Genomic DNA, 16,817 nt, shown 5'->3' on the forward strand with positions numbered 1-16,817 from the left:
ATATTAGAAATATAAAATTTGATCATTCTTGAGATTTATCAGCAATAAAAAAAGAATAACTAAGAATAACCATTAAAGCATTTTTAATTAAATGTTTTAAGTGTAAATTACATGGAGCTACTCCATACTTTTACAAGGCATACCACTGCTTAGAGGTATTTTACTCAGCAGTAATTTAATCACGAGAAAATACAGAGTCGTGTTGAGTTTTTGGTTATATTTGACTGATTATTAATTGTTTAATTAGTTTTTTTGACTTCAGGGATACAAATATAAAATGTGACAAAACTACATACCTGTGGTTTTTTGTAGTCCAAAGTAGGATGGTGCACGGCTTAGTTTTCACATACTTTTTTTTTGCTCAGCTGATTAATTTTCAGTTTTTCAGTCCAACTGGTGAGTGAAGACACATTTTTCCCTCATGAATGGGTGGTTGTCTGGTGGTTGCTTGATGCCTTGTATCTCTGTTCATTTACAAAAAGTCAACCTGACCAACTAACCGCAGGTGGCCAAAATAAATATGTTGTGGATTAGTTACTGAATTCTTCCATTTTTTTCATGTGAAACGTGAGGTAAGCTTTGCACATATGGGGTAATTTTACTGTCATGAGCATCAGCTATTAATCTGATCACACTATTTTTAGGCATATGCAGTGTACAGACTACAGTGGGTCCAGCGTGTCCATCATCATGTGCATTTGCACCTCACAGTCCAGTATCTAATCTGGCAGAGATGTTTTTCACCCACACACACAGTGACTATCAGCAGTGACGCAGGACTGTCTCTCATTTCCTTATTTAACCAGAGCTGAGCATCGCAGAGCCGGCAGTCGAAGTGAATGTGATCAATAAACAGGCAGATAATAACACAGGGCACAAGAGCAGTTTGACTGTGCTTACTTGGTTCCTTTTCTGAGATTATCGCCATCCTTTTTTGTTTATCTCTCCTTTTTCCCCACTCATCTGTTACAGTTATTTTTTATAGTGAATCTCCCCTCTCTCTCTCTCGCTCTCTCTCTGGCTCTGTTGTTATGAAACTCCCTCTTTCTGTTTATCTTCTCTCCTGCCTTTCTCGGTTTTTCCACCCGACTGCTGAGGGATAAGGACTGCAACTTGATGTTGAATACTTGCTGGGAAATCATAGCTCGAATTGTCTTTCCATGATAAACAAGTCCTTCTGTATATATGGTGTGCTTCTGTTGTTTGCAACTGTAACATTTGTCTGCATTTGTGTGTCTACGTGCGCCTTCTTCTGTCAACCCGCTCTATATATCATTCTCAGTGTGTCGTCTCTGTGTTTGTCTACGCGTGTCGTATGTGTTCATATCTCACTGTCTGTCTGTGTGTGTGTGTGTGTGTGTGTGTGTGTGTGTGTGTGTGTGTGTGTGTGTGTGTGTGTGTGTGTGTTTGTGTGTCCGGCCATCTGTTCTCTGTCGGGTCTGGTCCTGACTCTCAGGGCTTTGTCTTCCTCTCTCTCTGTTCTGGGATCAAGATGACAGACATGTATCATAACTCCTTCTCAGATGTGCTGTCCCCTATCCACACTGTTTATTAGTCAGGCCCAGAGGCTAGTGATGATTAGAAAAAGGAAAATTGCTTTGAGTTGTTTCTAATGTCCCCCACGGGCGCTGAGGAATTTCATCTTAAAAGGGAACCTAGTACGTTCATTCTCAGCTTCCTTTTTTTAAAATCATGGACTCCATTAGAGTAGCTATGAAGTTCACAATCAACCGTATTTATCCTGTACTGTGCTCAGTTAATTCTTTATCTTGAGCCAGCTCTGTTCTCCCACCCTGTAAGCGAACTTTCTTCTGATAGGCTGCCCCTCGTCAACAAAAGCTTAAAACTGCAGGTGGGATGGACTTCAGAGCTATGTGTCTGAATTGATCGCATTAAGGATGTCCACACTCGCTGACATCATACAGAGCCAAGAGTAGAAAAAAATTTCAGAATTCAAGCGCTAAGTAGTCTGAAGCCTCAGCGTTTAGCTCACGGGGAGGAGTCTTGCATGTATTGGCCTTATTATGTAAAACGTTTCACATGTTTAATGTGAACATCCAACATTGTTTATAATTCAAAGTTACATGTTTGAGTCCAGTTAGATTTTATGATTTATAAAATGGTACACAAATAGTAGAACCGAACTAATATATGATTTTTTAAGACCGATATCAACATTTGGTGATTGAAAAATCTGATACTGGGACAGTTTAAGTTTTTCTTTCAGACACTGAAAATAAAGATAAATAAATGTCCTTGTTATGTGTGGGAATTTATTTAGTTGCTTACTTGATTTTGCTCAGATTATCTCATTGTTTGTGGCCTTGAAAACCCTTTGGTACCACAGGGAAGTTTCACAGCGCCCTCTGGTGGACAAGTTGCAAAACATGAACGCTCACAAAATGATTGAAGGGTGTTTCTCCCGTCTCTTTTTTACTTTTTTAAATGTCATTTTTTCAGATGTGATGAATGTCGATGCCTGTAGATATCAAATACCAGTAATAAGACCAGATGAGAACATTGGTCTGCACTGCCTTAGTTACAGTGACTTTAAAAGAGCTTTAAAAGGCTTTTTGATTGAACAAAACCTTGAATAAAAATAAACTAAACCACATTGCTGAAAATATTAAAAAACATGCTCTCTGTTTATTAAATAACAGTTTATTAACTAGTGGAACGAAACAAGATGCCTTTTGGTGTGAGATGAATTTGCTTTTGGACAAAATGGTAGCACAGAGTGAAAAAAGAAGAAATGGTAGGGAACAACAAAAGATTTTATTCTAGTTCCCATTATTGTGTCTTTTTATTTGACTTCACTCCTTAATTAGGAAAATGTATTTCTGATTTTTAAAGTCTGAAAGAAAGACATCAGTACGGTCAACACATGCATAAACTAGAACACTCACAAATACACACAGAAAAATACGTACATTGTACATTCAATAAAATACAAAGACAACCAAAATGTATAAACATCAGTGGCAACAGAGCCTGAAACATCAATAAAAACCTTTGTCTTATGCCAGAAGCAAGCTATTTCAGGCAGCCTGAACTAACTGGAATGTATCCTAGCAACTGAAGCCATTTGTAATCACATTTTGTACCAAGTTGTGGACATTTGCACGGAAAAACTACTACTAGCATTGCTAAGTTTAGCAAACTAACCTAACACTATGTGTTTGCAACGTTACACATGACACAAAGTGTTGCACATAAATGATGAGGAAATTAGTTACAGGAGCATCCCTTCGCTCTGTCTTTCGTATGTACTGGCTCTGGTCTTCGCCCTATCCTGCTGCTGGTGTGTCCCTTACCCTGCATTGCATTAGCTAGCACTAGCTGGCAATTCTTGTTGTTCTGTGTGCCATGAGACAGCCTAGTGTTTACTAACTCCAACACCGGTTTTTCTTTAGCATTAGCTTGCAAAAGTACCAGGAACGGAAATATTTCCTTGTCATTAGCTTTACTGCAGCATCAGCTAATTACTTAACTGTACAAAAAAAAGAAGAAGGTGGAAACAGTGTTGCAATTTGGTTTAAATGACAAAGTGTTGCCATTCGTAGGTTTCTCATGGAAGTATGTTTGAGAACTTTATCTTCCCTGTCTCCTTAAACTGAAAATAAAACAATACTTTGTTTATTTATACTCGTGTTTATATCTAAAGCTTCCCTTTCCTGATGTTAGGATGATGATCCAAAACATATGAATGCACAGGAAACGAAAGGAAGATCTCCAGCATTGGGGAACATTTTTAACTGGGGTTTGATTTACAGACATTTATTAACGTTTTTTCTTTATCACATGCAAAGCAACAACAGGAAAATACTAAATAAAATAAGGTAATAAACTGTGGTTGGGCAGATTGTGCTTAAATGAGAGATGCTGAGGAAAAACCTGGATAAATGTGGAAAACATGTCCTGAAAAAACAAAGACATTGCATAATCCGTTTTTTTAATACATGCCACAACTGCCACCTTAAGATGATACACAGAAATACTACAGACAGAACTCAGACCCAACAACAGGCTATAAGTTAGACATGAAAAATTGTTTCCAGATAAGTCTGTAAGATGTCATTAGGCATATAAAATACACCAGATTTCTGTTTATTATGCAATAGAATGGATTTGTGTTAAATGAATCACATCTAAACAAATCATGTTGTACATGGATGTTGTACCTGACAAAACTGGACATAGTAACAGGGTGGCATGTTTATGTTGGTCTCTCTCTGAACTCTGCTCATTTCCCTTCTGCTCCATCACCCCTCCCTGTCTTCTTCACACTTCTTCACTGTCTTTTCCCCCGCTTCCGTCACCTATTCCCTCCCTCTGAGCTCTCTCAATTCCTGCAGAGACATGCTGCGTCATGGAAACAACCAGCTCAGTGTGTGCGTGTCTCTGTGTGTGTGTGTGTGTGTGTGTGTGTGTGTGTGTGTGTGTGTGTGTGTGTGTGTGTGTGTGTGTGTGTGTGTGTGTGTGTGTGTGTGTGTGTGTGTGTGTGTGTGTGTGTGATAGCTTGTGTTAAAGGCACCCTAACAGCACCTCCTGCTGTCCTGCTTGCCAGATCATTATAAGCAGTGATGATTTACAAGGAGGTTGCAAAAATAAAAGAGAGAAAGACGCTCAGATCACAAAAATATCCACATTTATGAGCACATTTCAGTTTCTGCAAAGTTTTGTCTTCATTCTCTGCATTCCTGATGATGTGTATATGGCTGCTATCGATTATTTAGATGCATTTGTTCCCTGAAGACAGTATGACTCTCTCCCAGTGCTCTTGGTTGGACTAAATTAGAACAATAAACTTGATTATTTTTATTCACTTGATGCCTACAGTCCCTGAGAGGTCATACTTAGATTTTTTTGCAGTAACATTTGCACTTCATTTGACTCACAGTGGAATTGAGCTCTATTATGATGCTGTATATACACCCTAACCTGTACTTGTAACTGATTAAGACAACTACAGACTGTATCATAGGTTATGATTGCAGTCATATTGGTGTCACTGAATGCCTCATGCAATATATGAGTTTTTAAACATTCACTACTAGATAATATCAGAGGTTGGTCATTTAAAAAGGAGAACAGGCTCCAAAGGCATCATGTAAAGTGTCACATGAGGCTTTCCTACCCTTAACTAGACTGGACTACCACACCAACAGTTCAGGAACGAGAGGAATGGAAAATTCCTTACACAGTAGCAAACTTCATTTCAAGGTTGTTCAAAAGTAATCCAGAATACCATTCCTCACACTGACCACTCTGGCTTTCCTTACACTGTAAATAGAAGGTCGTGTCCAAAATCACGCACTACATTGATTAACTAAAGGTTGACGTGCATTCTTGTGACAATTTTATACCCAGTATATTTTCCCAGACTGATATATGGCAGTTTATGTTGTGATCAGCAGTCACTTATAAATTAAGCCAAAACGCAAGTACCAAAACCTGTAGTTCCACTAGAAGCTGACTTCAAAAGCAAACAAGTCCCCGTGGACTCCCATGTCCAGTTTTACTGTAATAAAAATCGTGTTTACAGCTAAAAAATAAAACGTTTTGACCTCCATGGATAGTTTTCTCCTTTGTAAGAGCTCACCAGGGGGTGGGTTTTTAATTCTGCTCATCCATCTGGGTGGTGCTAAGTGTCCTGACATAGGCACCTTTAGCAAGTCTGTGTACTAGGTTTCACCTAAACTAATTTGAATTGCTGAATTGGACCTCTCTGCTTTGATTTTGCCGTCTGTGCCTGTTGAAGAATTTTAATGGAATTATGTGGCAAATAATAAATGTTATTGCTGTGAGGTACAGCCTGTCCAAGATGTTTGCGCTTGGTTTTAGTGATTGAATTTCTAATATTTTATTAGTTTGTTAATAAATCCTGATTTGCGTATCGGTGTCTGTGTGTTGCCCCCGAACGGTTTATGACTGCAGATGAAAAATCCGCTCTGGATTCTCACTGATACTGAAGTCTAGTCAAAAGGTGATGTCAATCCTTTATGTGAAATCCATGGTTGCGATGAGTTGCCTTGTTTCGTCTTGTTTGTCTGCCTGTTTTCTTTTGGGCCAATTCGTGATGCAGTGTTTGAGCAATTACCGTCACTTGAACACTGCTTTACACTTAGTGGACTAAATACCACATAATTATAATCACTGTATATTTTGACACAACTATAAAGTGTCAGATTCTTTCTGTATTCCAAAATATAATGAGTGAGGATTTCTGACACTTGCTTGTTCTTTGTGTTGGGTTTGTTTTTATCATCTTTTTAACTGTTAACATTGCGCCATGTCCACCGTCCATCTTTCTCCACTTAAATTAAATATTTGACAAGTGAAAGTGTGGGTACATTGTTAAAATGAGTTTGTCTGTGCTTTTATATTAGAGGAAGAAATCCTAAAATGCTGCAGACAGACATGCGGCGCTTTGGCAGCACTTCTCACAGCCCACAATGATAGAAAAGGAGCCATGAAAATCTCCTAATTATACAGACACACATGCAAACACTTAAAAGGAGGGAGCATTGTCTGCAGATTCACACACACACAGATACTGAACACACTCACACTGCACATAATCCAGGCTGAGATAGTCCTGTAAACACACCAGTGTTGGAGAAGTCATTAAACGCATCCCTTTTTTTTTTGGCAAGGAGACATCAACTCTATTTTTACTTGGACGTTGTCATCTAATTTAAGTGCTTTGTCTTTAATATTCACGAATTTTGGATGCAACTTTAAAACACAAGGCAAAAGCCTTCATTGGTAATTTTGCTCCAAATCCAACCCATTGTTGTGCTTGCTCTACTTACACATATACAGTGCTGAGAAAAATGATTTGCCTCCTTCCTGATTCCTTAGTTTTAATATTAGACAAATACAAAATGCAGGTTTGAAATTATTATTTCATTTCATTTAGAGAAACGGGAAAACCCAGCAGTCTCACCTACCTGGCCCTGTGTGAGGAAGTCGTTATTGCCCCTCCTTGATGAGTTAACTGTGATTAACTACATTGTTAAATACATTTTGTCTGTTTAATTTCACTAGCCACACCCAGGCTTCTTTACTGCCTGTTGAATCAACGTGCCTGACAGACTGATGATTCAACAGTAAGGAGGAGACTAAGCTCGTTTCACATTTACCAGAAAAACATTTTCATGATCCCCAAAGCTTTAGGGAAAATATTCTGTGGACTGACAAGATAAAAGTTGAACTTTTCCGAAGATTTGTGTCCAACATCATACCAGCAGTCAAACATGGTGGTGCTATGGTAGTGTGATGGCCTGGAGCTGCTTTGCTGCTTCGGGAGCATCACAGTTGCTGTAATCGATGGAGCCATGAATTCCTCTCTGTACCAGAAAATCCCGAAGGAGAATGTCCATCCATCCATTCCTGCCCTGAAGCTCGTGCTCACTTTGGATATATATGTAACATTACAATAATCAAAAACATATCAGATTGAAAGGAGGCTTTGGATCTTTTACCTTTATTTTCTTATTCATGAAAAATATGCAACGCCCCTCACCTGTCTGCTTTGTTTTCTCCCTCCTCTTCCCTTCTGCCTCTTCCCTTCTATTCATTTCTACCAATTTCATCCAATTTTTCTCCCATTTTTCTTGCTTCCTCTTACTCTCCCTTCCTGCACCTCCCCTCTCCCTGCTTATGCCCTCTTCCCCTTTCCTCAGGTTTGTCAAAGTCATTCCCGTTGGACAACTCTTTGTTCGACAGCTGGCTCGCCCAGTCGGTTCAGATCACCGCTGACGACATGCTGAGCCAGTGGGCTCTGGGTGCCCAACATCGGGACAAGAGCGGCAGCCTGCTTTCTGACCAGGTAGGGCTTCAGGAGCAGAGGGCACAGAAGACGATGTGTTAGCAGAGAGATAGAGAGACAGAAGGAATGAAACGCAGCAACGGGTCAGACTGCTGTAGTAAGGACTTTAGCCTTCAGTACAATGGGGTGCTTGCTTTACCAGGTGAACTGCTGAACTGAACATGTTATGATAAGAGATGAATACAACACAAACGTCTTGCTCAATACTTGGAAAAGAAAAAGTGGTTTGCTAATGCAACATTGTGAATAGACCGTTACATCTTGACCTGAATTCCAGTCCACTTCACCGGTGAACCAAACGAGTGCCAAGGACCTTCCTGTGAAGAGGCCACACCGACACAAACAGCTACATAAGTAAAAAAGTGAAGCGTTCTTCTTAGTCAAGGAAGGAAAAACGGCTACAGTGTACAAGAAAATGACACATACACAGAGAAGTTCGCTTTTGTGCATTAATTGAGTCTAAAACACTCCACAAGGACGACCAGCATTTCTTTTCCACATATATTAGAAATCATTTGCTCAGTTTAATTACTTTTTGTTAGTTTCAACTAGAACTGAGCACTGGTACTATTCCTGAATGCTGCTTGTATTAATGGAAAAGTATTTTTTTAAAAAGCAGTCATAAATTAATCTGTGTGTGTATTTTGATCACCATCCTAACACAGAACTTTATTGCATTTGTGCCTCTAACAAATGCATGCAAATACACAAATGTGTACATAGGCGAAGCTAATCTGTGCGTTTTAAAGTATAATGATGAACAGATGTGTACATACATATTTGTGACTATATACATTTTTTTAAAAACTGAGCAGTAAGCAGCTGCCTCGCCAGTAAATTCCTCATCCAGCGGACACATTCCAGCAACATCGCCTTGGATGAGGCTCGAGTCCCCGCTCAGTAGCCTCTGTGAGCTCAGCAAAGCGGCACCAGCTCTCCACCTATCCTGGGGTCCAGTCTAACCAGATCCCACCTATCCTGGGTCTGGTTAGACTGGTCCCTCGAACTGACAGGGGATCTGTGGAGCAGGCCAAGAATACCTGCTGCTATTAAAAAACAGTGGCGATGAAGACGATCTGATCACAGGAAGAAAGAATCAAGGCTGTAGATTGATGTCGAGATCCACAACAGTAGCCTGACATGTTTGCCTGAAGGGAAACTCTAGTGTGGAAGACCGAAACCACCTGATTGGTAGCAGCTCCATTTTTAAACTAGGAGTAAAGGCGATAAAGCAGTCACAATGACTCAACTCAACTCATCACCTTTTTGATGTTGAAACATAAATTCTGATTTAGAAATTGTATTCTAAATTTGTTTTAGACATTAATGTGTACTTAAACACCACTATGAAGCCATTTATAAAGATCTGTTACTTAAGTGGGAACCAGTAGTTTTAGGGCTGAGAGCCACAAACATTCAGAAAGTATTAAACAATGAACTATTGTGTTTTTCTCATCGGAAATATAGAATATATCAGCATCATACCAACATCAAACAGCTGCTACAGCTGTTCGTGATGGTCTAAAAGTTTGCATGAGGGTGCTTTTCACTCAAGTTTCAGTCATTTCATCGAGTCTGCGGTAAGCCAGTCAGCCAGCACAGCGTCAGTTTGTAGTTTGACACTTGAAAAAGTTCATCTGACTTTGATCAAAGACCTGATCATCGATTCTTTAGATTGGGTGCGGTTTTATATAGTTTAGTTTGTTAGTTTTTTCTTGTAAATTGATCGATCTGCTAATCAGAGCAAAGATGTTCTCCCCCCAGGAACGTGCTGTTTGTGTGCTGGCTGGCAGGGGGCTCTCACCAGATTGCGCTGCTGTTTTTGGATGTGCTTAAAGAACAATAAACACAACCGCAGTCATTTTTTCCAATTAAACAGGAACCTGATATCTTTCAGAAACAAAGATCTGCATAAATAAACAATGATGTAATTTAAACAAAGCCCACATGTCGCAAGTTAATATTAGGGGTGTAGTTTAAAATCAATAAACACAAGGCCTGTTTATTAAAAACAAAAAGTGTTAGAGGTTCAACAGAATCACGCCCTGAAGAAATAAAAGATCACGATGTAGAGTGCCGTCAGAACAGATCAGCTTTGTCATTTAGTCGGGTTCTTTTTTGCTCAGGAACAAATTGTGACATCGGTAGCTCACAGTCTAAACTGCTGAGCTGTTGGACGTGTGGGTAGGTGGGAGTGGGTGGGGAGTTTTTGTTCCAAAGTATTCCAAACCACAAAATCAGAGCAATGAGCAGATTAACTGCTGTATCAACTTTTCACATATATCTCGAATATTTTGTGTTATTTCACTTTTAAACATGAAAAGATTTGTTTGTTCAGTTGCATTTCCTCATCCGTTTTCCTCTTTCATCACCAATATCTGTCTTTCCCTTTCTTACCTTTCTCCTCTTTTCATCCAGCTCCTGCAGGGCGAAGAGAGTTTGCTCAACCTAATGATGGAGAACTCCATGCAGTCCACCTGGAAAACACCCCAGTTGGGGCGCAAATCGAGAGGGAGCAACAAGCCCCGTGTTCGTGCACCACCAACCACTCCGGCCCAGCCTCAGACGCTCCTGTCTGCAGCTGCTGCGTCCGCTGGCGGCAGCCCCTCCACCGCAAAGAGGCTCTGGGCGAGCGTGGCGGAGGAAAAGTCTGGCCACGTGAGTCGGAAAGGGGAAAAGAACAAAGGCTCCTCCAAGACCGTGCACCACCCCCTCCATCACCACCAGACCAGAAGCTCTGACCTTCACAGGGACCCACCGCCACAGCCGCCCATCTCCAAAATGGATTCCTGTCACATCTCGGAGGATAACAGTCCTTGGGATGGCATCCATGCAGGGAATGGTGTAGTATCAGGGGCTGGATCTGGTTTCACAGTGGGCTCAAACCCACCAGTCTCTGGTCTCGGGTTCACAATGCCCGACGCTGGGACAATCTTTCGTGGCGGGACCCCGCGGCACCGTCTGTCCCGCCAGGGTAAATCGAGAGTGAGGGGCGTCACCAGAGGTGTAGCGGGGTTCGAGTCCATGGACCTGCCACTCGCAGGGAAAGACGTATCCCTGTTAGACGCTGCTGAGACTGATGGCTACTTCTCTGACGGCGAGCAGAGCGATTCGGACACGCGCACTGGTGGGCGCAAGCTCCGCCTGCCGCAGTTGCACTCCGGGAACGAGGACCTGCTGAGAAGAAGCGTGCTGGCTTCCTAAAGAACTGAGATTCCAATAGACAAATACACACAAGCAGTTATCCAAGCAGAATCCCGCTGGCTAATTGTTTTTTGTTTTTGTTTTTTCCCACCTGTGCCCAGCATACAGTCTATAAAAACACGGCTGGATCGCTTTGTTCAACCAAAATCCCGATCACATCCATCAGTGGAAAATCCCCAGCTCCTAACCTGCTCTGTTTTTTAGGACGGAGGGGATTTGAATGTAGCCGTTTGCCTATCATACAGAAAAGCTTCTCCACTGGACTGCAGTTTGTTGTTAGCTTATCATAAGATGTGATACATTCAGCAGATTGAAAACAAACATTACCTTCAGTCTCTTTCTCTTGTTTTTTTTTTTGTGTTGTATATTTCAGAATCATTTCATTTCTGGGCGTCGAACGAAGCACCCAGTTCTGGCCTCATGTCTGTGGTATCTGCCAGACTTGGGAACAAACACTTTGGGGCATTATTATTATAATTATTATTATTATTCAAGCTGGTTTCAGGGTATGCTTCATTCTCGGCCTTTGTGGCCCGAGTTGCATCCAGTGAGTGCTTGTTTTCTTGAATATGTTCAGTGGAAAAGACAATTTCACACCAGAGTTGGTCTGAATATGTACAGCGGGTGACAACTTGTATTCAGCCTTGAAAAGCACAACATAGCTAGTCATAAGAGCTGTAATGTAAGCACTTGTGTGTATAATAGATGCTCATTCAGGGTTGGGGTCAATTTTCCTCCCTCGTTGACTGGGTTTGAAAAATGTACACTGAATCCTTCATTCTCAAATTTTTCACATTTTACTTCATAAAAGAAAAAACAACAACCAAAAAAAATCTACAAATCTCTAGCTTTGCCAGTTTCTGAATAGCGAACGCATTGACCCCAACCCTGGTGCTCATTCAGATTTTCACACAGACACACAGACACACACAGACATACTCACACACAAACTACCATAAGCGGATCCCTTTTGCTCACACCGCAGCCGTCGTTGAAATATTTGGTCTGACTTTTTGTCAGCTGCTTTCAAATTCTTCCTAATTCCGCGTTCTTTTAACTCCCGGGTCTTTGGAGAAAAATCGTCGTACAAACTCTGTGCCTTTCTTTCACTTGCCCTGTGGCCCTGCGTCCCCCTCAATCGCCGCCAACTTTCCAAATCAACCAAACAATCGCTGAGTAGATCAATCAGTCGTTTGTCAATCGGATTTGTAACAATCAAGCCAAAAGGAAATCCCATTGGAGTGGCTACTGAGCGTAGCCGGCATTGGGCTCCTTGTCACCTTAACAATTGTGTAGTGCCTGAAAGGATGGAAATGCATCACTTGCCATTTATCAACAGAGCATATGCAGCAGCTTGCAACGCAGAGCAACATCGTGCCGTCAGTGCAAAGAGCTGCCTGCTGCTCTGTGCCCCCCTAAGTTGCATCACTGTAGCCCAGAGCCATCAATAACCAGAGTTTGGCCAGTTACACTGCGGGCACCATGTTGCTGCCATTGAAAATTAGACCTCTTATTTAAAATTTCATGCACATTACTGCAAATAGTATTCATTTTGGGGTTTGGTTAATCAGCAGTGCAGTTCAGCTTTTTCATATGGGGTGGGTAGCTGTGTTCATGTAAGCCAAGCCTGAGAGACATGTTTTATAAACAGTTACAGACTGGTTAGGGTGACCATGCATTGTGTAGTTCATGGGTATATTCTTGCTACAGCGGCTGACGTCATGTGACACAAATTCAACCTCAAAAGCAGCTGAAATTCTGCTTTGGTTCGTAAGAGGACGAATCCTCAGTTTTGGCATTCTGATGTTGCTATTTATGTATCCAATGGAAGCGGGATCACTTGGAATGCATTCAGTGCATGTGGATATACATAAAACTATATGTAAAATCAGAGGAAATTAGTCATTTTTATTAGTCAGATCACCCATGTGTACCTATGCAGCTTATTATTTTGTTCTATGAAAACGTAAACACTGTCAGGCACCAACGTGGCAGCCGCTTTTGTTTGACATGGCCAAGCTTTCACAACTGATGGCTCTGAGGCATGTCTTGTTCCTACTAGATGGACGTAGACAGTGTAATAATCAGCTTCAGAGGCCTGCGCTCTTAAGTCCCTGAATTGATTTGATTGTAAATTTGTTTTTAAAAAAACACGAAACACACGAGCCGTTCTTGTTGTTTTTGTCTGAGAGTTGTATTTTGTACTTAAAGCAGTCCGTGGTATTCTCAGGGGTTAAAAAAACTTATAAAAAAGAACAATAAAAGGTTAAGAATTTATGGAAAAGCAACGAAAGACGTAGATATATATATATATATACACACATTTTATATCATATACAGTATATATATATAAATATATGAAGTGATGTGTGTTTGTCTAGAAACTTTCTTATTTGGAAAGCTTCACTGTTTGAACTCCAACATGACTACTACTGAGCATGCTCCTTCTCTCAGTACAGCATACGACCATCAGCCCTGGGTTCAACAGTCCCACTTTAACCCATCTGATCTGAGGTCAGATAGTATCGGCTAACAGATGGGAGTGTCTTTTGGGTCTCACCAAACTGGGATGACTTAAAGATTTGATTTTAAGGGCTGCTTGACCCAGGCCTGATGAACACACATTTGAACAGAGGCCCAAGTCCATTCTACTTTCTCCGTTTTCCTGTATGAACAGCTTCTCCCCGGTTTTCTGGAGTGACCATGCCAAAGAACAGATCTGTGTTACAAGGCAGCATATTTCAGTCTTATCTACGCAAACATATTAAGCTGTCAGACCGCTCGAACAGTGATGTCCAGGTCAGCAGATGTGATTCGACCTCCTCTAACCCAGGGGGCGCTTTTAATTCCCAACCTGGATAGATCTGCATTCACGGGGGGATTCCCACAGGAAATGCCCGGTGATGGTTGTTAAACACAGACTCGCATGTATTAACCCCCTCCAAAAAAGGAAAAAAAAAAGAAAAAAGCCAGTGCTGCTGAACTGAACACACAACATACAGCTCTCTCTCTCACTTACACGCATGCACACACACACACACATAGACGCTTACACAAACCCCAGAGCTGGTATAACAGGGTTACAATGTAAAAGTTTTTGTTATGTATATGTGGTCCTGACTGCATCAGGAAGCATGAGTTTACTCAGAGCGAAACGCCACCCCCTCCCCAACAACAGGAGAGTATTATCACAGGTCAGGTGACAGCGCTGCGTCTCTGTCCCCTCTTCGTCCCTTCAGGTGTAGCCATGGTAGAAGCACTCGCATTGTTGCGTGACAGTCTTGCGAGGACAGGCGGAGGACTTGGGACTTCTACGATGGCTATTACAGCTGACACATTACAGTAACGACAAAAAAAGAGCAACAAAGCTCGTGTTCCGATGCGAGGACGCGGTGACGTGTCGCCTCCGAATCCTCGGCCAGGTGTTCGTTACCATTCATGTGTTGCTAAGACAGAAAAATGTAATCTTGGTTTCAATATTCAATGTTCAGAGTAGCCTGACGTTGTAGACAGTGGTTTTAGACAAGGCCTCACATGTATGGCCTTAACATGTAGTAGCAAAGGCTGAGGCTGCACAGCTGCCGAAGGACAAAAAAAGGACTGAAAAATACTCATTTAGGGCTAAATTAGTGGAGCTGGTTAGCAGTATATAAGATTTCCTGCTGAGTGACGGTCAGATTCCACACAAAAACAAAGCAAATTGTACTTCTGATCTTTTTTTTTGCCTTGATACTGTGCAGCCTTAGCAAACAAAACTGGTTATTATTCTATATTTACAGTGTGGCTTCAATGCCCTCTCCTTCCGCTTCGTAGATACTGTAGACTGGAGTCTCTTGCAGGTTCTTTTTATCAATATCCGCTAGAATGCAACTTCAAAGCATCGCTATCCTCTGTGTGGTACGCCGGTGTGGGTGTTGGCTCGCAGCCCGAATGTGCTCTGATGATCTTTGAATTTTGCAACTCTGTCAGGTCGAATATCCACACTGAAAGGAGATCTAGTGCAGGGGGTTTCTCGCTTTCTCTCTGTCTGTCTATTTGGGTTGTGTCCCATAAAATTAGATGCAGTGTGAAAGTTTTTATCCTCATACTTGGAGCATCCGTGTCGGTAGGTCGCGTTCCTCTATGATAAGTCACCACTTAGAGAGGCAATAAAATGTGCAACAGAAACGCTGTACAGTCCTCAGCTTGCTGTATGTTGAGAGCAGAACTCTTCCCTCAGGTGTTGGCACTGACGCTGCACCACGGAAATAAACTGACGGGCATCAAGCACATAATGGCAGGTCAGAAACACACCTACACACAGTGATGCTTTCCGCTAGACCGATTGCTTGCAGGTAATTGGAACCTCGCCTGCGCACAGCTACTGTTTACTGTACTGACTCTGTTGTAAAACATCAGTGCACCAGCAGGGCTGGGCTCCTCAGAACCCCCTCAGCTGGGTGAAGGGTCACATTTACAACTTTCCATTAGCAAGAAAAGCAGCTTAGGATCCAGAAATGACAGCAGCAGTCAGTTCTGGTGAACGACGACATTAAAAACGGGGTTTTAAATTCCACGAATTGCTCCTAGTGGGTGGTAAAAAGTTGGATTTCTACAATTTAAAGTAATTTATTGCACTGAGGTGGTTCTGGGGAACCACGAGGGCATCGGGATGCAGTTCATAAGATGTCGTTTCTTCTTCTGTGGTTGCTCCTTCATCCAGAAAGTGGTCTGAGACTGTCGTGGGATCAGTGAAAGCAGGACTGGGTATTGCTTAGGAAATAAATACCTGCAAGCCACAAGGGACAGCAGTCCAGTAACAAAGGCGGGATTAGATCAGAAGTCTTGAAATGTCTCTAAAGCAGAAAATTGCAGGTCTGTCTAAAAATGTGTCCGCACGACAATAGAGATTGCTTAGTGCTTCCTGTTTCTGGTATCAATGCCTAGTCCTTGTTTCGCTGCCCTACACCAGCCGTACAAACCAGCCCACCTACCTACCGCTGGAGTTTATACTCATCTACAATAATGTATAATACTGTTCAACTACTACTACTAGACATTTTCATTTTCCGTGTTTTAAAGAGGCTTTTGCAAGCTATTTGTTTTGTTTTTTTCCTTTTATAATGCTTATCTGGCCGCTGTGGCTCGTATCAGACTAGAAAGCTGACTCATTATCTGCTTCTACTGTTTTTACTGGCGCTTTGCTCTCCTCTCCGTTACAGCAAAGTTATGGCTTCAAGGTCTCAGCATCCAGAACCCAGACACACACTCCACAGATCGGAGGTTTAGTCGCACAACCGGAGCTGCTGCCAAGGAAGAAACTGATCTGAAGTAAAACTCAACCTTCAGAGCTCGAGACTGATTGGTACAATCAATCAGTCGCATCTTAAAAATTTATTTGGTTAATTTATCAGAAATGGCAGATATTCCCCAGGTTCAGCTTCACAGCAGTGAAGATTTGCTGCCTTTTTTAAATGTAATGGTAAATGCAGCAGCAATCTGATAGCACCGCGTTGCTTTTTTGGATCAAAGCCTGCAACAAACCTCAAGAAGCACTCATCCGAAAAGCATTGCTTCTATTTTTGTGCCTTTTTTTAGGTGTGGGGGGGTGGGTGGGGGGCACTGTTTGTGTCCAGCGTCTCTTGGTGACTGAAGGTGGAACCAAAGAGTGATTGATGCTCTACCCGTGTGATCGCTTCATCCTCCACAGCAGCTCAGAGAAATGTTTTCAGACTAAATCTCCCGTCTGTACCCACTGCGTACCTTACTCTGCATCCACCATCCAGCAACTTCCTCCTCC

General features: G+C 41.8%; 1 protein-coding gene across 3 annotated transcripts in view; it reads left to right on the plus strand.

Annotated features, from left to right (window-relative positions):
* Positions 1 to 16,607, plus strand: part of jade2 (jade family PHD finger 2) — a 222,592-nt gene extending 205,985 nt beyond the window's left edge. For all 3 annotated transcript variants that reach the window (XM_039617918.1, XM_039617919.1, XM_039617920.1), the window contains 2 exons: positions 7,689 to 7,834; positions 10,253 to 16,607. In XM_039617918.1, coding sequence (XP_039473852.1) covers positions 7,689 to 7,834; positions 10,253 to 11,038 — 932 coding nt within the window. In that variant the 3' untranslated portion in view covers positions 11,039 to 16,607. The remainder of the gene's footprint in view (positions 1 to 7,688; positions 7,835 to 10,252) is intronic.
* Positions 16,608 to 16,817: the final 210 nt, after the last annotated feature.

This window comes from Oreochromis aureus, linkage group 10, assembly GCF_013358895.1.
Source record: "Oreochromis aureus strain Israel breed Guangdong linkage group 10, ZZ_aureus, whole genome shotgun sequence".
Classification (NCBI taxonomy): Eukaryota; Metazoa; Chordata; class Actinopteri; order Cichliformes; family Cichlidae; genus Oreochromis; species Oreochromis aureus.